Below are 24,073 nucleotides of genomic sequence, written 5' to 3' on the forward strand. Positions count from 1 at the left end.
ATACGTTATATATAGGTGTTACTGCTGTGTATATATGTACGTGTGTGTATGTGTGTGTGTATATACATACACACACACACACCAGTATCACCTACATAACGACATATATACACAGAAGTATCACCTATATGCACATCAGTAGCAGTATTGCCTATATAATGTGTATAGACTGCTATATATATATACATTATATAGGCGATACTGCTGTATATAATCACTATACCACCAATATAATGTATGTATAGCAGTCTATATCCTATATAGGTGACACTGCTACTGATGTGTATATACCTTATATAGGTGATACTGCTGTGTATACATGTACATATATGTGTGTGTATATATATATATATATATATATATATATATACATACATACACACACCGCAGTGTCACCTATATAAGGTATATACGCATCAGTAGCAGTGTCACCTATTAAGATATAGACTGCTATACATGCATCATAGTGGTATAGTGATTATATACAGCAGTATCACCTATATAATGTATATATAGCAGTCTATACACATTATATAGGCAATACTGCTGTATATGCATTAAAAAAATCATCTTGGGACTCACCCAGGTCCCTGAGATGGGGGGAGGTTGGGAGGATAAAGAGCTGAGGTGGGTCGGGTGACGGGTCCTGGCCAACGTTGGCAGTGAAGTGGAGAGGAAGGATGGATCATCCCAGGCATTGGTGAGCAGTCTGTCTGACGCTGGTGCAGGCCGGCCAGCATCAGACACAGTCAGGCTATGCGCGCCAGCTTTTTCAAATATGTGCGCGCACCCGCGCATGGTCTCCTCTCTCCTGCTTGCCCGCTCTGACATGGCCAGCGAGCACGCGCAGGAACTAGGACCGCGGCCGTGCTCGCACACTAGTGCGGGCCGCCGCGGCACTTCAGAGCAGGCAACGCGCGCGCACAGGACCTGACTAAAGGGCCGGCTGGAGGGACGCGGCGCGCTATGTATTAAAATCGCTGCCGATCCTCCAGCGGCCCTGTGCACCTGCTCAGGCACCGGCCCGGGGGGCAGATGCATTCCTGCCACCCGGCCCAGTCCGCCCCTGGTTAAAGGGAATCTGTCACCTAATTTTGGCCCTATAAACTGTGGCCACCGCCATTAGGGGCTTATCTACAGCATTACCTGAAAGACAAGAAAAACAAGTTATATTATACTCACCCAGGGGCGGTCCTGCTGCGATCCGGTCCGATGGGCGTCGCGGTCCGGTCCGGGGCCTCCCATCTTCATACGATGTCGTCCTCTTCCTTGCTGTTGTCGTGGCTCCTACGCAGGAGTAATTCTCTGCCCTGTTGAGGGCAGAGCAAAGTACTGCAGTGCGCAGGCACCGGAAAAGGTCAGGGAGGCCCGGCGCCTGCTCACTGCAGTACTTTACGCTACCCTCAACAGGGCATATCAGTACACCTTCGCAGGAGCCGCAACAGAAGAAAGGATGATGACATCATATGAAGATGGGAGGCGCCGGACCCGGACCCGGACCATTTCAGAATGCTGTAGATAAGCTCCTGATGGCGGTGGCCAAAATTAGGTGACAGATTCCCTTTAATCAGTTCAGTTGATCTCCTGGAGCTCTCCACCCTGAATTGCCTCAGCTGTTCTGTATTGGCCACTCCTGTATATATGCTAGCCACTGGCACTTTTGAGTTGCCAGTGATAGTTCTACTTCCTGGTTAGGTGTTTGGAGTAGGCGGTTGGAGGGTTGCTCAAGAGATTTCTGTTTGGAGTTTGCTTGCATGCTTATCCTTATCCTCTCCTATTTTGTTTCTACTACCTACCCCTCCGATATCTTCCACTCTGTTGTTTTGTGAGTATATTTGTATGATTGTAGTATTCTTTCATCCCTGTCTACCATTGTCTGTCCGCAGGGCTGGTTTTAGACAAAGTAGGGCCCTGGGTAAAAGTTTAAAGTGGGGCTCCAAATGCTCACATATTACACCATTACACAGAAACATTTCTGTTGTATTTACATGCACTAAGTTCAGGCCGCTGCATGATCGACAATATTGAAGTTGTTTGATGCTTGTTTCCCGACCTCTTTACACTGGCTGAGGAAGAATGATGGGTACAGTATAATGCAGGTCCCATATAGTACATATAGTATAATGCAGCACCCCTCATAGAGTATAATGTAGTCCCCTCAGAGCATAATGCAGCCCCCTCAAAGTAAAATGCAACCCCCTCAGAGTATAATGTAGTCTCCCTCATAGAGTATAATGTATTCCCCCACACACAGTATAATGCAGCCCCCTCAGAGTATAATGCAGTCCCCTCAGAGTGTAATGCAGCCCCCTCAGAGTGTAATGCAGCCTCCTCAGAGGATAATGCACCCTCACACAAAGTATAATGTAGCCCACACACATCACACATAGTATAATGCAGCCCCTTCAGAGGATAATGCATCCCCCTCAGAGTATAATGCAGCCCCCCCACACACAGTATAATGCAGCACCCCAGAGTATAAAGCAGTCCCCTCAGAGTATAATACAGCTCTGTTATGGCTGGCAATCAGGCAACACAGCGTGCAGTAATCAGCGCACATACAGAGATCTGGCAATAACCAAAAACAATAGGACGAGCTCTGAGACGTGGAATCTCTGTAGACTGCAGTACCTGATCTATCCTCACACAACTATAAGCAGCAGTGGATTGCGCCTATCAACTACCTATGCAACTCGGCACTGCCTGAGGAGCTGACTAGCCTGAAGATAGAAATACAAGCCTGACTTACCTCAGAGAAATACCCCAAAGGAATAGGCAGCCCCCCACATATAATGACTGTTAGCAAGATGAAAAGACAAACGTAGGAATGAAATAGATTCAGCAAAGTGAGGCCCGATATTCTAGACAGAGCGAGGATAGCAAAGAGAACTATGCAGTCTACAAAAAACCCTAAAACGTAAACCACGCAAAGGGGCAAAAAGACCCACCGTGCCGAACTAACAGCACGGCGGTGCACCCCTTTGCTTCTCAGAGCTTCCAGCAAAAGTTAATAGCAAGCTGGACAGAAAAAACAGAAAACAAACTAGAAGCACTTATCTAGCAGAGCAGCAGGCCCAAGGAAAGATGCAGTAGCTCAGATCCAACACTGGAACATTGACAAGGAGCAAGGAAGACAGACTCAGGTGGAGCTAAATAGCAAGGCAGCCAACGAGCTCACCAAAACACCTGAGGGAGGAAGCCCAGAGACTGCAATACCACTTGTGACCACAGAAGTGAACTCAGCCACAGAATTCACAACAGTACCCCCCCCTTGAGGAGGGGTCACCGAACCCTCACCAGAACCCCCAGGCCGACCAGGATGAGCCACATGAAAGGCACGAACAAGATCTGGGGCATGGACATCAGAGGCAAAAACCCAGGAATTATCTTCCTGAGCATAACCCTTCCATTTGACCAGATACTGGAGTTTCCGTCTAGAGACACGAGAATCCAAAATCTTCTCCACAATATACTCCAATTCCCCCTCCACCAAAACAGGGGCAGGAGGCTCCACAGATGGAACCATAGGTGCCACGTATCTCCTCAACAACGACCTATGGAATACATTATGTATGGAAAAGGAGTCTGGGAGGGTCAGACGAAAAGACACCGGATTGAGAATCTCAGAAATCCTATACGGACCAATAAAACGAGGTTTAAATTTAGGAGAGGAAACCTTCATAGGAATATGACAAGAAGATAACCAAACCAGATCCCCAACACGAAGTCGGGGTCCCACACGGCGTCTGCGATTAGCGAAAAGCTGAGCCTTCTCCTGGGACAAGGTCAAATTGTCCACTACCTGAGTCCAGATCTGCTGCAACCTGTCCACCACAGAATCCACACCAGGACAGTCCGAAGACTCAACCTGTCCTGAAGAGAAACGAGGATGGAACCCAGAATTGCAGAAAAATGGAGAGACCAAGGTAGCCGAGCTGGCCCGATTATTAAGGGCGAACTCAGCCAACGGCAAAAATGACACCCAATCATCCTGGTCAGCGGAAACAAAACATCTCAGATATGTTTCCAAGGTCTGATTGGTTCGTTCGGTCTGGCCATTAGTCTGAGGATGGAAGGCCGAGGAGAAAGATAGGTCAATGCCCATCCTACCACAAAAGGCTCGCCAGAACCTCGAGACAAACTGGGAACCTCTGTCAGAAACAATATTCTCAGGAATGCCATGTAAACGAACCACATGCTGGAAGAACAAAGGCACCAAATCAGAGGAGGAAGGCAATTTAACCAAGGGCACCAGATGGACCATTTTAGAAAAGCGATCACAGACCACCCAAATGACCGACATTTTTTGAGAAACGGGAAGGTCAGAAATTAAATCCATCGAAATATGTGTCCAAGGCCTCTTCGGGACCGGCAAGGGCAAAAGCAACCCACTGGCACGTGAACAGCAGGGCTTAGCCCTAGCACAAATTCCACAGGACTGCACAAAAGCACGCACATCCCATGACAGAGATGGCCACCAGAAGGATCTAGCAACCAACTCCCTGGTACCAAAGATTCCTGGATGACCGGCCAGCACCGAACAATGAAGTTCAGAGATAACTTTACTAGTCCACCTATCAGGGACGAACAGTTTCTCGGCCGGACAACGATCAGGTTTATTAGCCTGAAATTTCTGCAACACTCTCCGCAAATCAGGGGAGATGGCAGACACAATGACTCCTTCCTTGAGGATACTCGCCGGCTCAGATAACCCCGGAGAGTCGGGCACAAAACTCCTAGACAGAGCATCCGCCTTCACATTTTTAGAGCCCGGAAGGTATGAAATCACAAAATCAAAACGAGCAAAAAATAACGACCAACGGGCCTGTCTAGGATTCAAGCGCTTGGCAGACTCAAGATAAGTAAGGTTCTTATGATCAGTCAAAACCACCACGCGATGCTTAGCACCCTCAAGCCAATGACGCCACTCCTCGAATGCCCACTTCATGGCCAGCAACTCTCGGTTGCCCACATCATAATTACGCTCAGCAGCAGAAAATTTCCTGGAAAAGAAAGCACATGGTTTGAACACTGAGCAACCAGAACCTCTCTGTGACAAAACCGCCCCTGCACCAATCTCAGAAGCATCAACCTCGACCTGGAACGGAAGAGAAACATCAGGTTGACACAACACAGGGGCACAGCAAAAACGACGCTTCAACTCCTGAAAAGCTTCCACGGCAGCAGAAGACCAATTAACCAAATCAGCACCCTTCTTGGTCAAATCGGTCAATGGTCTGGCAATGCTAGAAAAATTACAGATGAAGCGACGATAAAAATTAGCAAAGCCCAGGAATTTCTGCAGACTTTTTAGAGATGTCGGCTGAGTCCAATCCTGGATGGCCTGAACCTTAACCGGATCCATCTCGATAGTAGAAGGGGAAAAGATGAACCCCAAAAATGAAACTTTCTGCACACCGAAGAGACACTTTGATCCCTTCATGAACAAGGAATTAGCACGCAGTACCTGGAAAACCATTCTGACTTGCTTCACATGAGACTCCCAATCATCTGAGAAGATCAAAATGTCATCCAAGTAAACAATCAAGAATTTATCCAGATACTCACGGAAAATGTCATGCATAAAAGACTGAAAAACAGATGGAGCATTGGCAAGTCCGAACGGCATCACCAGATACTCAAAATGACCCTCGGGCGTATTAAATGCCGTTTTCCATTCATCTCCCTGCCTGATTCTCACCAGATTATACGCACCACGAAGATCAATCTTAGTAAACCAACTAGCCCCCTTAATCCGAGCAAACAAGTCAGAAATCAATGGCAAGGGATACTGAAACTTAACAGTGATCTTATTAAGAAGGCGGTAATCAATACACGGTCTTAGCAAACCATCCTTCTTGGCTACAAAAAAGAACCCTGCTCCCAATGGTGACGACGATGGGCGAATATGTCCCTTCTCCAGGGACTCCTTCACATAACTGCGCATAGCGGTGTGTTCAGGTACGGACAAATTAAATAAACGACCCTTAGGGAATTTACTACCAGGAATCAAATCGATAGCACAATCACAATTCCTATGCGGAGGTAGGGCATCAGACTTGGACTCTTCAAATACATCCTGAAAGTCCGACAAGAACTCTGGGATGTCAGAAGGAATGGATGACGAAATAGACAAAAATGGAACATCACCATGTACTCCCTGACAACCCCAGCTGGTTACCGACATAGAGTTCCAATCCAATACTGGATTATGGGTTTGTAGCCATGGCAACCCCAACACGACCACATCATGCAAATTATGCAGTACCAGAAAGCGAATAACTTCCTGATGTGCAGGAGCCATGCACATGGTCAGCTGGGCCCAGTACTGAGGCTTATTCTTGGCCAAAGGTGTAGCATCAATTCCTCTCAACGGAATAGGACACCGCAAAGGCTCCAAGAAAAATCCACAACGTTTAGCATAATCCAAATCCATCAGATTCAGGGCAGCGCCTGAATCCACAAACGCCATGACAGAATACGATGACAAAGAGCACATTAAGGTAATGGACAAAAGGAATTTGGACTGTACAGTACCAATAACGGCAGAGCTATCGAACCGCCTAGTGTGTTTAGGACAATTAGAAATAGCATGAGTAGAATCACCACAATAGAAACACAGTCTGTTCAGACGTCTGTGTTCTTGCCGTTCTACTTTAGTCATAGTCCTGTCGCACTGCATAGGCTCAGGTTTACTCTCAGACAATACCGCCAGATGGTGCACAGATTTACGCTCGCGCAAGCGACGACCGATCTGAATGGCCAAGGACATAGACTCATTCAAACCAGCAGGCATAGGAAATCCCACCATTACATCCTTAAGAGCTTCAGAGAGACCCTTTCTGAACAAAGCCGCTAGTGCAGATTCATTCCACAGAGTGAGTACTGACCACTTCCTAAATTTCTGACAATATACTTCTACATCATCCTGACCCTGGCATAAAGCCAGCAGATTTTTCTCAGCCTGATCCACTGAATTAGGCTCATCGTAAAGCAATCCCAGCGCCTGGAAAAATGCATCAACATTACTCAATGCAGAATCTCCTGGTGCAAGAGAAAACGCCCAGTCCTGTGGGTCGCCGCGCAAAAAAGAAATAATAATCAAAACCTGTTGAATAGGATTACCAGAAGAATGAGGTTTCAAGGCCAAAAATAGCTTACAATTATTTCTGAAGCTCAGGAACTTAGTTCTGTCACCAAAAAACAAATCAGGAATCGGAATTCTTGGTTCTAGCATCGATTTCTGATCAATAGTATCTTGAATCTTTTGTACATTTACAACGAGATTATCCATTGAGGAGCACAGAGCCTGAATATCCATGTCCACAGCTGTGTCCTGAAGCACTCTAATGTCTAGGGGAAAAAAAAGACTGAAGACAGAGCTAAGAAAAAAAAATGATGTCAGGATTTCTTTTTTCCCTCTATTGGGAATCATTGGTCGGGCTCCTTGTACTGTTATGGCTGGCAATCAGGCAACACAGCGTGCAGTAATCAGCGCACATACAGAGATCTGGCAATAACCAAAAACAATAGGACGAGCTCAGAGACGTGGAATCTCTGTAGACTGCAGTACCTGATCTATCCTCACACAACTATAAGCAGCAGTGGATTGCGCCTATCACTACCTATGCAACTCGGCACTGCCTGAGGAGCTGACTAGCCTGAAGATAGAAATACAAGCCTGACTTACCTCAGAGAAATACCCCAAAGGAATAGGCAGCCCCCCACATATAATGACTGTTAGCAAGATGAAAAGACAAACGTAGGAATGAAATAGATTCAGCAAAGTGAGGCCCGATATTCTAGACAGAGCGAGGATAGCAAAGAGAACTATGCAGTCTACCAAAAACCCTAAAACGAAAACCACGCAAAGGGGCAAAAAGACCCACCGTGCCGAACTAACAGCACGGCGGTGCACCCCTTTGCTTCTCAGAGCTTCCAGCAAAAGTAAATAGCAAGCTGGACAGAAAAAACAGAAAACAAACTAGAAGCACTTATCTAGCAGAGCAGCAGGCCCAAGGAAAGATGCAGTAGCTCAGATCCAACACTGGAACATTGACAAGGAGCAAGGAAGACAGACTCAGGTGGAGCTAAATAGCAAGGCAGCCAACGAGCTCACCAAAACACCTGAGGGAGGAAGCCCAGAGACTGCAATACCACTTGTGACCACAGAAGTGAACTCAGCCACAGAATTCACAACAGCAGCCCCCCACATACACAGTATAGTGCCGCCCCCTCAAGGTATAATGCAGCCCCATCAGTGTAATGCAGCTCCCTCAGAGTGTAATGCAGCCTCCTCAGAGTATAATGCACCCTTACACACGGTATAATGCAACCCCCTCAGAGTATAATGCACCCCCACACACACAGTGTAATGCAGCCCCCACACACCACATACACAGTATAATGTATCCTCCTCAGAGTATAATGCAGCCCCCCCACACACACAGTATAATGCAGCCCCCACACACCACACACAGTATAATGCAGCCCACACACACCACACACAGTATAATGCAGCCCCACACACAGTATAATGCAGCCCCCTCAGAGTATAAAGCAGCTCCCCTCAAAGTATAAAGTAGCCCCCACAGACTATAATGCAGCCCCCTCAAAGTATAATGCAGCCCCGATACAGTATAATACAGCCTCCCACACACAGTTTAATTCAGCACCCCCACAAATACACACACAGTATAATGAAGCCCACACACACACAGTATAATTCAGCCTGCCCACAAACACACAGTACAATTCAGCCTCCTCCACAAAAACACACACACACAGTATAGTGCAGCCCCCACACACACAGTATAATGCAGCCCCTTCAGAGGATAATGCAGCCCCCACACACACAGTATAATGCAGCAACCCAGAGTATAAAGCAGCCCCCTCAAGAGTATAATGCAGCTCCACACACAGTATAATGCAGCCCTCCACATAGTATAATGCAGCCCCCTCCACTCACAGTATAGTGCAGCCCCCTCCACTCACAGTATAATACAGCCCCCACACACAGTATAGTGCAGCCCCCCACACACAGTATAGTGCAGCCCCCCACACACAGTATAGTGCAGCCCCCCCACACACAGTATAATGCAGCACCCCCACACAGTATAGTGCAGCCCCCCACACAAAGTATAGTGCAGTTCCATCGCACACAGTATAGTGCAGCCTCCACATACACAGTATAGTGTAGCCCCCCACACAGTAAAGTGCAGTTCCCCCACACACAGTATAGTGCAGCAGACACACACTGTATAATGCAGTCCCCCACGTTCACAGTATAGTGCAAAGGATACAATTGCTAGCACTCAACTAAAGATTAGAATGATGGTGCTATATGACGTTTCGGCCAGTTAATAGCCTTGATCACATAGTTGCCCATTTGATGAAGCATCTTAGGTCAAAGATAGTTATTGACCCTGTGGTGTAGTATTTCATACAATATATGATGTATCAAGGATCTTTACACAGGTGCTGACAAAAGATGGTTCCACACAGTAGGTTCTGGTGTGGAGCTGTCGTTATCTGTTGGTGGCACAGTGGTAGAAGCTGACACTTCCGTGTCTAAGCCTGGTGTAGCTACACAGATAGCGACAGCTCCACACCAGAACCTACTGTGTGGAACCTTCTTTTGTCAGCACCTGTGTAAAGATCACTGATACACTATATCATATTGTATTGAAATACTACACCACAGGGACAATAACTATCTTTGACCTAAGATGCTTCATTAAATGGGCGACTATGTGATCAAGGCTATTAGCTGGCCGAAACGTCATTTTGCCTGTCACTTCAGCAATCACTATTAATAAATTCTCACTTGAAGCATAATTTTCAACTCGTACGTGTGCAGTGATTTTTTTTCAACCACAGTATAAGTGCAGTCCCCCCACACACAGTATAGTGCAGCAGACACACACACACTATATAATGTATATATACACACAAACACACACACACACACTAGAATGCATGCACACACAGTTTAGTGCAGCAGACACACACACACACACAGTATAGTGCAGCAGGCACACATGCACTAGAATGCATTCACACACAGTATAGTGCAGCAGACACACCCACACAATGCTTACCACTCCTCCTCATTCCCCTCTGCTCTTGCTCTGGCTTCTGCACTCTGGGAAACGCTGAGACAGAGGCATAGGGGGATGATGGGAGAGGGAGTGTCATGTGACGATCTCTCTTCCATCACTGCTTTCAACTGTATTGGCATCTATGATGCCGATAAGTTGAAATGCGGGTGAGGGGGTGGCACCACGGGGCTGAGAGCCCCTGGAGGAACAGGGGCCCTAGGCAGCTGCCTAGTCTGCCTGCCCCTAACGCCGGCCCTGTCTGGTTAGTGTAATCCTACAAAAAATATAGAATACGGCATTCTAAAAGCTGAATTTTTATTGAAATCAAGAAATAGTGTATAAAAATATGACATTTCAGTCTAGTCGACCTTCATCAGATATACATTAGAAGCATATCATTTAAAAAATGTCTGGAAATTAGATTCCAGCTGTTTAAATTTCAAATTGCAGCCCCTGTGCTTGTGAACCCAGGATATGCCTAGTGCAGTTGCGATGTCCGTCGCAATGGTTGTAAGTTTCATTCAAATATGCACCAGGCATATCTTGAAATGTCCACAGCCAGGGTCTAATTTCCAAGCATTTATAAAATGATATGCTTCTAGTGTATATCTGATAAAGGTCTACTAGACAGAAACGCCATATATTCGTATACACTATTTCTTGATTTCAATAAAAATTCAGCTTTTAGAGTGCCGCATTCTATATTTTTTGTATCCTAAGGGTTTGGACCCTATGCCTGTACTTTTTTCACCAACAGGAGTGCCGTTCTTCCCTTCAATTTCTAGAGTAATCCTATACACTTCAGCCTCACACCTCCCTGGGGGGTGGGGGAGGGAACAGATAAGGTTTAAGATAGGAGCATAGCAAGGTACATGACCCCGCGTCTCTACCTTCCTGGGTAATCTGGGGATAGGGACAGATAAGGGCACACCCATTTACAAGGGATCAGGTAGGCGCCCACCGTTCCTAGTCACTATGTGACACATGATGTGGCTTTCATTTGCTGGGTTTATGTTCCTCAGTATTGGCCATTTCTTGAAGTCCTCAATGCTGAGAAATATAGGCAGATATTTATCTATTTTGCAATACCATCAGGGAGGCATCTGATTTTCTACAAATTTATTCTGCAGCAGGAGAGCAACCCCAAATATACAGCCAATGTCATTAAGAACTTTCTTCAACATAAAAAAGATAAGGAGTCCTGGAAGTGATGGCATGGCCCCCACAGAGCCCAGATCTCAACATCAAGTTTGTCTGGGATCTCATGGAGAAAGATGTGCACAGACGCGACCACAGAAGATCTGTGTTTAGTCCTCTAAGATGTTTGGAAGCACATCCCTGCAGAGTTCCTTCAAAAACTGTGTGAAGTATATCAAGAAGAAAGGATGCTTGGATGTTGTTTTGAAGACAAAGGATGGTCACACTAAATATTGATTTGAAATAGCCATCTCTTTAGTTCATTCACGTTTCATTTTATTAATTGATAATAGTTTATTTTTAACATTTCCATTATTGAATGCATTTTTTCCACAATTGCTAAAAACTTTTATTCAGTACTGTATATGTTGCATGTATGTATGCATCAGTTAAAATTGTCCACTACTTGGACAACCCCTTGTTATACCCTATGCTTGGCTCCAATAAAATAACAAAGCTAATACTCACCTCCCGTGTCGGAGCCGTTCTCGCAGTTTCGGCACTCGCTCTCCCCGGGGCTCCCGTGAGGTTGTTGTGACACATGGGCCCGGTGCCCAATCAGCGCTGGCATGACTGGCTCCACCTTCTGTCGAATTGAACATGAAGAGTACGTCAGGGATCAGCTGCAGCTCTGACTTCCTCTTCATGTTTAATTCAACAAAAGGCGGGGACAGTCATGCCAATGCTGATTGGGCTCCGAAGTCACGTGTCACAACAACTGCATAGGAGCCCTGGGACCGCAAATGCAGACACTGCTGGATCAGCGCCGGCACGGGAGGTCTGTATAAGTTTTTTTTATTCTATGAGGATCAAAAATTTAGCTTCAGAAAGGGTTGTCCTAGTAGTGGACAACCCATTCAAGGAAATTGAATTGTTCTTGAAGGCAGCTCACAACGTTCATATGCAGATGGATGTGATGGAATGTGATAAAGGCATGTGAAATTTCATAAAATCTTCATTATGGCTTACCTGGTTATATTTCCACATATGACTGGACAAGGGTTCATTGTATGCAGATAGTAAATGGCATTTGCTACACCAATCAGAATATTGTAACGTATATGCCAAGATAGTGGAGAAGTTATTTTCTTTAAAAAAAAAAGAAAATTGTTCTGAATTATCCATTTACATGAACAGATGTTCTGTCCTATCTGATATGATTGTCCTAAAAGACAACCTCTCTACTTTCTATAATGGCGCTGTATTTCAGATATCTGTTTACACACTGCAATCATTGTATTTGGCACACACTTTATAAAGTGGGGAGACCTTGGCCAAGAGGGGTTATGACTAAGCGAGCCTCTCAAATTCATCATAAATCCTTAGTTGATAACTGACATACATTTCGAGGTAACGAGCACACTTCGTTCTGACTGAAGCATAATAAATCAGAACCAATATCTCATTTTCATGGCTGACTTACAATGGGGCAAAAAAGTATTTAGTCAGTCAGCAATAGTGCAAGTTCCACCACTTAAAAAGATGAGAGGCGTCTGTAATTTACATCATAGGTAGACCTCAACTATGGGAGACAAACTGAGAAAAAAAAATCCAGAAAATCATTGTCTGTTTTTTTAACATTTTATTTGCATTTTATGGTGGAAAATAAGTATTTGGTCAGAAACAAACAATCAAGATTTCTGGCTCTCACAGACCTGTAACTTCTTCTTTAAGAGTCTCCTCTTTCCTCCACTCATTACCTGTAGTAATGGCACCTGTTTAAACTTGTTATCAGTATAAAAAGACACCTGTGCACACCCTCAAACAGTCTGACTCCAAACTCCACTATGGTGAAGACCAAAGAGCTGTCAAAGGACACCAGAAACAAAATTGTAGCCCTGCACCAGGCTGGGAAGACTGAATCTGCAATAGCCAACCAGCTTGGAGTGAAGAAATCAACAGTGGGAGCAATAATTAGAAAATGGAAGACATACAAGACCACTGATAATCTCCCTCGATCTGGGGCTCCACGCAAAATCCCACCCCGTGGGGTCAGAACGATCACAAGAACGGTGAGCAAAAATCCCAGAACCACGCGGGGGGACCTAGTGAATGAACTGCAGAGAGCTGGGACCAATGTAACAAGGCCTACCATAAGTAACACACTACGCCACCATAGACTCAGATCCTGCAGTGCCAGACGTGTCCCACTGCTTAAGCCAGTACATGTCCGGGCCCGTCTGAAGTTTGCTAGAGAGCATTTGGATGATCCAGAGGAGTTTTGGGAGAATGTCCTATGGTCTGATGAAACCAAACTGGAACTGTTTGGTAGAAACACAACTTGTCGTGTTTGGAGGAAAAAGAATACTGAGTTGCATCCATCAAACACCATACCTACTGTAAAGCATGGTGGTGGAAACATCATGCTTTGGGGCTGTTTCTCTGCAAAGGGGCCAGGACGACTGATCCGGGTACATGAAAGAATGAATGGGGCCATGTATCGTGAGTTTGAGTGCAAACCTCCTTCCATCAGCAAGGGCATTGAAGATGAAATGTGGCTGGGTCTTTCAACATGACAATGATCCAAAGCACACCGCCAGGGCAATGAAGGAGTGGCTTCGTAAGAAGCATTTCAAGGTCCTGGAGTGGCCTAGCCAGTCTGCAGATCTCAACCCTATAGAAAACCTTTGGAGGGAGTTGAAAGTCCGTGTTGCCAAGCGAAAAGCCAAAAACATCACTGCTCTAGAGGAGATCTGTATGGAGGAATGGGCCAACATACCAACAACAGTGTGTGGCAACCTTGTGAAGACTTACAGAAAACGTTTGACCTCTGTCATTGCCAACAAAGGATATATTACAAAGTATTGAGATGAAATTTTGTTTCTGACCAAATACTTATTTTCCACCATAATATGCAAATAAAATGTTAAAAAAACAGACAATGTGATTTTCTGGATTTTTTTTTCTCTGTTTGTCTCCCATAGTTGAGGTCTACCTATGATGTAAATTACAGACGCCTCTCATCTTTTTAAGTGGTGGAACTTGCACTATTGCTGACTGACTAAATACTTTTTTGCCCCACTGTATAGGTACTGTGTTTCAGACAACTGCCATATTCTTCTCTCTGCCATGGTTTTTCTCAAATTGATTGAAACCTGTACTTTGAAACTACCCTATAAAAAATGATATAACTCACAGCATGATGTAGTTTACGAAAGAGCGATCCATTGATCATATTTGGATAGACCAAACATGTTATTTCTCCCATTGTTACACAACTGATCAATTTTATAATATTCTCGTGTTGAAATCTAATTAAAAAAACAAAGAAACAAAACTTAATTACAAATAACATTCTAATGGCAAAACTGAGGTTTAGATATGACTTGCAAATTATGGAGTTATAACAATGTGGGGCTGAATGGTAATCAATGCTTAAAGATTTACAATATACAGAATATCAATATTTTTGTAGTTAATTAAAACAATTATTTATTCAGTACAGCTAAAACTGGGAGATTTTAATGTCAGAAGTTAAGACCTTTAAAAAAAAAAAGATTAAATAGTTACTCTGATGTAGATTTTCAGGTCATAGTAACATACATAGTAACATAGTTAGTAAGGCCGAAAAAAGACATTTGTCCATCCAGTTCAGCCTATATTCAATCATAATAAATCCCCAGATCTACGTCCTTCTACAGAACCTAATAATTGTATGATACAATATTGTTCTGCTCCAGGAAGACATCCAGGCCTCTCTTGAACCCCTCGACTGAGTTCGCCATCACCACCTCCTCAGGCAAGCAATTCCAGATTCTCACTGCCCTAACAGTAAAGAATCCTCTTCTATGTTGGTGGAAAAACCTTCTCTCCTCCAGACGCAAAGAATGCCCCCTTGTGCCCGTCACCTTCCTTGGTATAAACAGATCCTCAGCGAGATATTTGTATTGTCCCCTTATATACTTATACATGGTTATTAGATCGCCCCTCAGTCGTCTTTTTTCTAGACTAAATAATCCTAATTTCGCTAATCTATCTGGGTATTGTAGTTCTCCCATCCCCTTTATTAATTTTGTTGCCCTCCTTTGTACTCTCTCTAGTTCCATTATATCCTTCCTGAGCACCGGTGCCCAAAACTGGACACAGTACTCCATGTGCGGTCTAACTAGGGATTTGTACAGAGGCAGTATAATGCTCTCATCATGTGTATCCAGACCTCTTTTAATGCACCCCATGATCCTGTTTGCCTTGGCAGCTGCTGCCTGGCACTGGCTGCTCCAGGTAAGTTTATCATTAACTAGGATCCCCAAGTCCTTCTCCCTGTCAGATTTACCCAGTGGTTTCCCATTCAGTGTGTAATGGTGACATTGATTCCTTCTTCCCATGTGTATAACCTTACATTCATCATTGTTAAACCTCATCTGCCACCTTTCAGCCCAAGTTTCCAACTTATCCAGATCCATCTGTAGCAGAATACTATCTTCTCTTGTATTAACTGCTTTACATAGTTTTGTATCATCTGCAAATATCGATATTTTACTGTGTAAACCTTCTACCAGATCATTAATGAATATGTTGAAGAGAACAGGTCCCAATACTGACCCCTGCGGTACCCCACTGGTCACAGCGACCCAGTTAGAGACTATACCATTTATAACCACCCTCTGCTTTCTATCACTAAGCCAGTTACTAACCCATTTACACACTATTTCCCCCAGACCAAGCATTCTCATTTTGTGTACCAACCTCTTGTGCGGCACGGTATCAAACGCTTTGGAAAAATCGAGATATACCATGTCCAATGACTCACCGTGGTCCAGCCTATAGCTTACCTCTTCATAAAAACTGATTAGATTGGTTTGACAGGAGCGATTTCTCATAAACCCATGCTGATATGGAGTTAAACAGTTATTCTCACTGAGATAATCCAGAATAACATCCCTCAGAAACCCTTCAAATATTTTACCAACAATAGAGGTTAGACTTACTGGCCTATAATTTCCAGGTTCACTTTTAGAGCCCTTTTTGAATATTGGCACCACATTTGCTATGCGCCAATCCTGCGGAACAGACCCTGTCGCTATAGAGTCCCTAAAAATAAGAAATAATGGTTTATCTATTACATTACTTAGTTCTCTTAGTACTCGTGGGTGTATGCCATCCGGACCCGGAGATTTATCTATTTTAATCTTATTTAGCCGGTTTCACACCTCTTCTTGGGTTAGATTGGTGACCCTTAATATAGGGTTTTCATTGTTTCTTGGGATTTCACCTAGCATTTAATTTTCCACCGTGAATACCGTGGAAAAGAAGGTGTTTAATATGTTAGCTTTTTCCTCGTCATCTACAACCATTCTTTCCTCACTATTTTTTAAGGGGCCTACATTTTCAGTTTTTATTCTTTTACTATTGATATAGTTGAAGAACAGTTTGGGATTAGTTTTACTCTCCTTAGCAATGTGCTTCTCTGTTTCCTTTTTGGCAGCTTTAATTAGTTTTTTAGATAAAGTATTTTTCTCCCTATAGTTTTTTAGAGCTTCAATGGTGCCATCCTGCTTTAGTAGTGCAAATGCTTTCTTTTTACTGTTAATTGCCTGTCTTACTTCTTTGTTTAGCCACATTGGGTTTTTCCTATTTCTAGTCCTTTTATTCCCACAAGGTATAAACCGCTTACACTGCCTATTTAGGATGTTCTTAAACATTTCCCATTTATTATCTGTATTCTTATTTCTGAGGATATTGTCCCAGTCTACCAAATTAAGGGCATCTCTAAGCTGGTCAAACTTTGCCTTCCTAAAGTTCAGTGTTTTTGTGACTCCCTGACAAGTCCCCCTAGTGAAAGAAAGGTGAAACTGTACAATATTGTGGTCGCTATTTCCTAGATGCCCGACCACCTGCAGATTTGTTATTCTGTCAGGTCTATTAGATAGTATTAGGTCTAAAAGTGCTGCTCCTCTGGTTGGATTCTGCACCAATTGTGAAAGATAATTTTTCTTGGTTATTAGCAGAAACCTGTTGCCTTTATGGGTTTCACAGGTTTCTGTTTCCCAGTTAATATCCGGATAGTTAAAGTCCCCCATAACCAGGACCTCATTATGGGTTGCAGCTTCATCTATCTGCTTTAGAAGTAGACTTTCCATGGTTTCTGTTATATTTGGGGGTTTGTAACAGACCCCAATGAGAATTTTGTTACCATTTTTCCCTCCATGAATTTCGACCCATATGGACTCGACATCCTCATTTCCTTCGCTGATATTTCCTTCATTAGGTGGATCTAGTGAAGGTAAAAATTTCCATCAAGATTCTATTACTCAGCCATGAATTTGGCACCATTTCTCTTTGAATTAGGCTGAATGAACTATTTCTCTGTTACTTATACAAAATATTGATCATAACATCTGATGACAAATCTTATCAATTTGTATGCAACACGTAATACCATTGCATCAGAATGCATTGCTTTATATTCATTTTGTTTAGATCATTAATTTTTACGACATTTATTGGATATTTTTTGCCTTGAGATCAATAGGGGACAGTCACTATGATGAAGAATGACCTACTTAATTCCTTATTCTAGGAATTGTGAGAGGATACAGCTGCTGCAGTTTCACTGATCCAAAGTTTATGGTATAGCTAATGCAATTGACTTATGATCGATGTTCAGTTGTCGAAAAAAAGCTTTAAAAAATGTCACTCTGGGTAAAAGTTGAAAACACACTCATTCTACTTCTCTACAACAAAGCTGCAGATATGGCCTGGATCTCCCAATTACAGGGACCTGAATTTAAAACTTTTCCAACAAAATAAATTACTTTGAGTTTTGGCAGGCTGACTGCTAAAGATTGGTCAATAACATTATTTCTCACGCTCAAGCATGGAGTTTGCAAAAAGCAAGCAACCGAAGTCTGCTATTTCATTTGCATTTTTCTATTATATCAAGTGTAGACGACTTAAGTTTGGGATTGCAGAACAAAGGCGCAGAGAGAGAAGCACACAATGGGATAATTCTGCAAGGAAAATCGGTTATGCCGTAGCCCTCCTCATTATACTTGTAGCCAGCAAGAAGTGTGTATTCACCATGAAATACAAGAAACAGAATATACTTAACTCCACAATGATTCAATTTGCAATTGTCTCTATTTTTAATTTTTAATTGTAAAAAGTTTGCATTTAATTTAACGGTAAACTCAATTTCAGAATAACAAAGAAATGTAAAGTATGCGTCATGATATTATTCTCTATGAATACATTCAGGTTGCAAATACATGCCATGCTGCGCTTGTTTGCAGCAAAAAAAACAACCACAAAGAGATTGCAAAGTGTCAACACAGCCTTAAACCCTTCATGGCCGGAGGTAGTTTTGTTTTTGCGTTTTCGTTTTTTGCTCCCCTTCTTCCCAGAGCCATAACTTTTTTAGTTGTCTGTCAAAATGGCCATTTGAGGGCTTGTTTTTTGCAGGACGAGTTGTACTTTTGAACGACCTGTTTGGTTTTAACATATTGTTTACTGGAAACCGGGTAAAAAAATCCAAGTGCAGTGAAATTGCAAATAAAGTGCAATTCCACAGTTTTTATTTTCACCATGGTCACTAAACGCTAAAACTGAACTGCCATTATGATTCTCCAGGTCATTACAAGTTCATAGACTCCAAACATGTCTAGGTTCTTTTTTACATAACATGTGAAAAAAAAAAATCAAAACTTTAGTAAAAAAAAAAAAAAAGGCGCCATTTTCCGAAACCCGTAGTGTCTCCAATTTTTTTGATCTCGGGTTGGCTGAGGGCTTATTTTTCGCACGCCGAGCTGACGGTTTTATTGATACTATTCTGGTGAAGATACGATCTTTTCATCGCCTGCTACTGCATTTTATTGCAATCTAGCGGCGACCAAAAAAACGTAATTCTGATGTTTTTAATTTTTTTCTGGTTACGCTGTTTAGCATTTGGGTTAATTTTTTTGTTTCACTTTGAATGAGGCAAAGGGGGTGGCGATTTGAACGTTAACATTTTTTAAATTTTTTTTAATATTTTGAAAATTTTTTTTTTTTACTTTTGGCATGCTTCAATAGTTTCCATGAAAGACTATAAGCTGCAGTACTTTGATCAGCTCTGCTACATACAGGCGATGATCAGATCGCCTGAATGTAGCAGAAATGCTCACTTGCTATGTGCGCCGATCACCGGACGACACTCATAGCAATCCGGCTATGACAACCATAGTGGTCTGATGGAGACCTCTGGTTGTCATGCCAACCCATTGGTGACCTGCGATCACGTGACCGGGTCACTGATGGGCGGGATTTCCAGAGCACTTCCAGAAAGCACGAGTTAAATGCCGCTGTCAGAGATTGACAGCAACATTTAACGGGTTAACAGCCGCAGGTGGATCACGATTTCATCTGCGCCTGTTAGAGATACATGTCAGCTGTTCAAAACAGCGGACATGTGCCGGGAAAGATGTGGGCTCAGCGCTGGAGCCCACATCAAAGGGAGGGACTCTGATGTGGACGTACTATTACGCCCAGCATCGGAAAGGGGTTAAAGAGAACATGTCACGAATAAACACTATTATCTACAGATATGGGGTTAATCCACAGGTTAATACCATTTTGAAGCCATGCAGCCACCACACTGGAGGCCTGGAAGGAAATTAACTTTATTCCTTCCGGCAGCCTTGGACTTTCAGTCATAGAGGCGTGGCTTCAGTCACCGCTCAGTGCATAGTGAGAAGTGACTAAAACCACCCCCAGGCACTGACTGACAGCCGACTCAGCAGTGTATCAGTACAGAGCTGGCTGTCAGTCAGTGTGGGGGTGTGGTTACAGCTGACATTCACTATCTACTAAGAGGTGACAGCCCACCCCTATGACTGAAAACCAGAGTCTGCTGGGGGGAATAAAGTTAATTTAACTCTCGATAGCCAGGCTTTCAGTGCGACAGCCACTTGGTTCCAGAACGTTATTAAACTGAAGATTAACCTGCAGGTTAATAGCGTTTTTCAAATGACAGGTTGGTTCCCTTTAAGGTTCTTTTTTTAACACAACCTAGTATTATGGGGAATTAATAAATATTAATTTCTGTTTAAAAAAAAATAATAATTATAAAAAAAATGTAAACATTTTACACTTATACTAAGGATTATGCTATAAAATACTTACCTAGGCAAACTTTTCCATTTTGACATAAAATGGGAAAATGCTTTCTGATCTACTTTTTGATTCTTCTGCAAGAACAGAAAAAATAACATTACTGATGTATTTTTAAATAATAGATATGATATAGTTATTAATATGACAAGTACCATCATATTGGGATTGAGATTGAGCATTGGTCATTGGACAATCATGCTGTTCTTGACAAAGTCCGAACTTTACTTATGTGCTGATACATTGCATTATAACATTCTACTAACAGACCATTATTGAGATGGTGAGGTGGTCTCAAAGGAGATTTGTTCTGTCTTATTGTATAGATAAGTGTCAGAATATCAAATCCATTGGGCCATTAGCTTAGATCTCTACCAAATCCTGAATCTATGAAGGCCAAGTTCTTCCAGCACTGCCCTCACAATCTCAACACGGATGATTTGTGACACTACAATGTAGGTTCACAGCATACAGATCAAGGAAAATAATGCTGTGTCTAACATTACCAGTAACTGAAATCTATTTGAAGCTGCAGCCCACCAATTCTAGAAATCACAAATTCTAAGTTGTCAGCAATACATGAATCAGACCCGCTCTGTTATTGCTACAACATTTCAGAAAAAATATACCCCTATATACTGGAGTATAAGCCGTCCCGAGCATAAGCCCCTAATTTTGCAACAAAAAACTGGGAAAACTTATTGACTCGAGTATAAGCCTAGGGTGGGAAACACAGCAGCTACTGGTAAATTTCAAAAATAAAAATAGATATCAATAAAAGTAAAATTGATTGAGACATCAGTAGGCTAAGTGTTTTTGAATATCCATATTGAATCATGAGCCCATATAATGCTCCATACAAAATATGCCTCATATAATGCTCCATAAAGTTCATGATGGGCCCCATAAGATGCTCCATATTAAAATATGCCCCATATAATGCTGCACAAAAGGTTAATGATGGCCCCTTAAGATGCTCCATAGAATATTATGCCCCATAATGCTGCACAAAGGTGGATGGCCCCATAATATGCTCCATAGATTATGCTCCATATAATGCTGCACAAAGGTTGATGGCCCCATAAGATGCTCCATAGATTATGCCCCATATAATGCTGCACAAAGGTGGATGGCCCCATAATATGCTCCATAGATTATGCTCCATATAATGCTGCACAAAGGTTGATGGCTCCATAAGATGCTCCATAGATTATGCCCCATATGCTGCTGCTGCTGCGATGAAAAAAAAAATGACATACTCACCTCTCATCGCTCAGGTCCCTGGCACTTGCGATATTCACCTATCCCTGTTCCACCACCGTGCGTCGCTCCTTCTTCCGGCTCTCTGACTGTTCAGGCAGAGGGCGGCGCGCACACTAAACACGTCATCGCGCCCTCTGACCTGAACGTCACAGCCAGAGGATGCGGAAGACGGAGGCAAGATTGCCTTGCGCAGGCGTGTACTACGGAGGACAGAGAATGAACTTCAATCCAATATTGCGGCCAGCATGCAGCCAGCGGGTAAGGAAAGGGTGAATCAAACACCTGAAAACTCCACCCATATGACCAAAAACTGGTCCCACCAAATTCAGGTGACAGGTTCCCTTTAAAGGCTACATTCTTTCAATGAGTATTTGGTGAGTTTTTGATGTTGTTGAGTTCCTGAAATATTTCTGCACCTATTGTGTGAATTAAGTTACCTGCCTTGCATTTTTTAACGTGTGTCTTTGTTTTGGCGCTTTTGGTATACCTTAATTTTCTTATGAAAAAAATGCTATAACAATTTAAAATAAACCTAATACAAAAATCTGTGAATATTGCATGAGAGTTCACACCCAGCTAATTGCAGAGTAAGTTAATCAATGAACATGCGCTGCGGTATTGCTCTCTCCTAGCGTACACACAAAATGTGACTATTTACTATAAAGAATATTTAGTATAATAATCAAGCTATAAACCAACAGAATTAACGTCATTGTAAGCCTCACAGATTACATGCATACTATATAGTTCACTGCTGAAAATGAGTTTCCAAGCCACACAGTTCAGCTTGATAAATGCTGGATTTTACCTGTTTAAGCAGCTTTACAATACATAATTCTTTCCTAATTTGTGCCTTGAAAATGTCAAAAAAATGACCTTCTCCAATCATGAAATCCTTATGGAAGTTATGAGTTGCTTCTGTAATCTCTTTAACACTCATACATGATACGGCATTTATCTCTATGGAAACATAAAGGCATAATATATTGTTTCCCATCATGAGTTAATTATATTACTGTCAAATTGGAATAATGATTGGTCAGAAAATAATATCAGATGGTTGAATCAAATGATATATAAGAAAGTACATAGTCTATGGAGATAAGAAATCCTATAAATACCGAGTGACCCACTACTACCAATATATTGCTTACTTACTTATCCTTTTATCTGAAGCCTACTGCCTTATATGAGGTACCAGCTCATTTCCAGTGTACCATTACTACAACTTAAACTTGCAAATTGAGAAAGAAACGGGCTTAGGCCAAAAAGTTAAGAAATCGCTTGGAAAATATTTTTTTCATTCTTTGTCATTTATCACTGTGGTGGGCATATTTGGAAAGAACCCCTACGAGTGTGGCTGTATACTATATGCTTTAGTACCTGGGATTGATTTGAGTCTGGCCAGCACCGCTACCTATTTCTGAGTGCGCATCTTTACTACTATTCAAGGAGGAATTGGGCAGGAAGCCAAGAATGGCTATCTGCAGCTAAGCTGCGATTCTCTATTGCCAGCAGCGAAGTAACAGGAATGCTCCCTGTCTGGTATGCTGCAAATGGTGGCAAATAAACTACTGTAGTGAGGGCAATCTGGCCATGCACCCTTGAATCCTCAGGTGGTAGCCAAGATTGCTCCCAATATAATCTAAACTATGAATCCCCTTTACCACTCCATCAGGTTCAATTAATTTCTGTACGTTATTTTTCATCCTTGCTAGGATCCCTGAGGTATGTAAAGCATTAACTTTGTTATAAATGCATGAGCAAATTCAATATAAGCATTCCCATAGCCAACTTTCCCAGAATCTTCATAGCAGATACCCATTGTGTGGAGAAACCTATTAAGGAAATTTACATTTTCGAAATACTGGCTGAACTACCTGTCCAAAGCCTTAGGATACAATATGAGTTCAGGCGCATTTGTCCTTTTCTCCAGCTCCTGGGCAGATTCCTGGGTGCCACTGTGTTTGGCACGGGCGTGGCAGTGGTCAGGCCGCTGACTGGCCAAACACCGGCTGCTGGTCCCTTAATTACTCTATTTACTGCATGCACGCAGCGTATACTGAACACTGCGACACGTGGAATTACATCATGCCTCAGGACGTACTTTGTGGGCAGAGTCAGCGTGCTCTGTGCTCCAGTCCCACCAACAGCAGAGGCAGCACCGACCCTCCTGTGATGTATATGCCCCAGCATCTACTGTGATGGATGTGCACCAACCCCAGCTACTCCTGTGCTGTATGTGCCACAGGCTCTCCTGTGATGTATATGCCCGTCATCTCTTGTGATGTACATGTATGCATCCAGCGTCTCCTGTGATGTACAAGCGCCAGCATCTTCTGTGATGTATAAGCCCCCAGTATCTCCTGGGATTTAAATTACCAGCTTTCCTGTGATGTATATTGCCCCCAATCTCTCCTGTGATG

The 24,073-nt window shown here is 43.0% G+C and overlaps 1 protein-coding gene across 1 annotated transcript in view; it reads right to left on the reverse strand.

Annotated features, from left to right (window-relative positions):
* IRAK3 (interleukin 1 receptor associated kinase 3) overlaps positions 1-24,073 on the reverse strand; it is a 53,234-nt gene that overhangs the window by 15,733 nt on the left and 13,428 nt on the right. Inside the window, exons 3-6 of the mRNA XM_069764668.1 lie at positions 22,456-22,607; positions 20,397-20,461; positions 14,434-14,548; positions 12,267-12,385 (exon numbers count right to left, since the gene is read on the reverse strand). Of these exons, the coding sequence (XP_069620769.1) occupies positions 12,267-12,385; positions 14,434-14,548; positions 20,397-20,461; positions 22,456-22,607 (451 nt within the window). The remainder of the gene's footprint in view (positions 1-12,266; positions 12,386-14,433; positions 14,549-20,396; positions 20,462-22,455; positions 22,608-24,073) is intronic.

Source organism: Ranitomeya imitator, chromosome 4, assembly GCF_032444005.1.
Source record: "Ranitomeya imitator isolate aRanImi1 chromosome 4, aRanImi1.pri, whole genome shotgun sequence".
In the NCBI taxonomy this organism is placed as follows: Eukaryota; Metazoa; Chordata; class Amphibia; order Anura; family Dendrobatidae; genus Ranitomeya; species Ranitomeya imitator.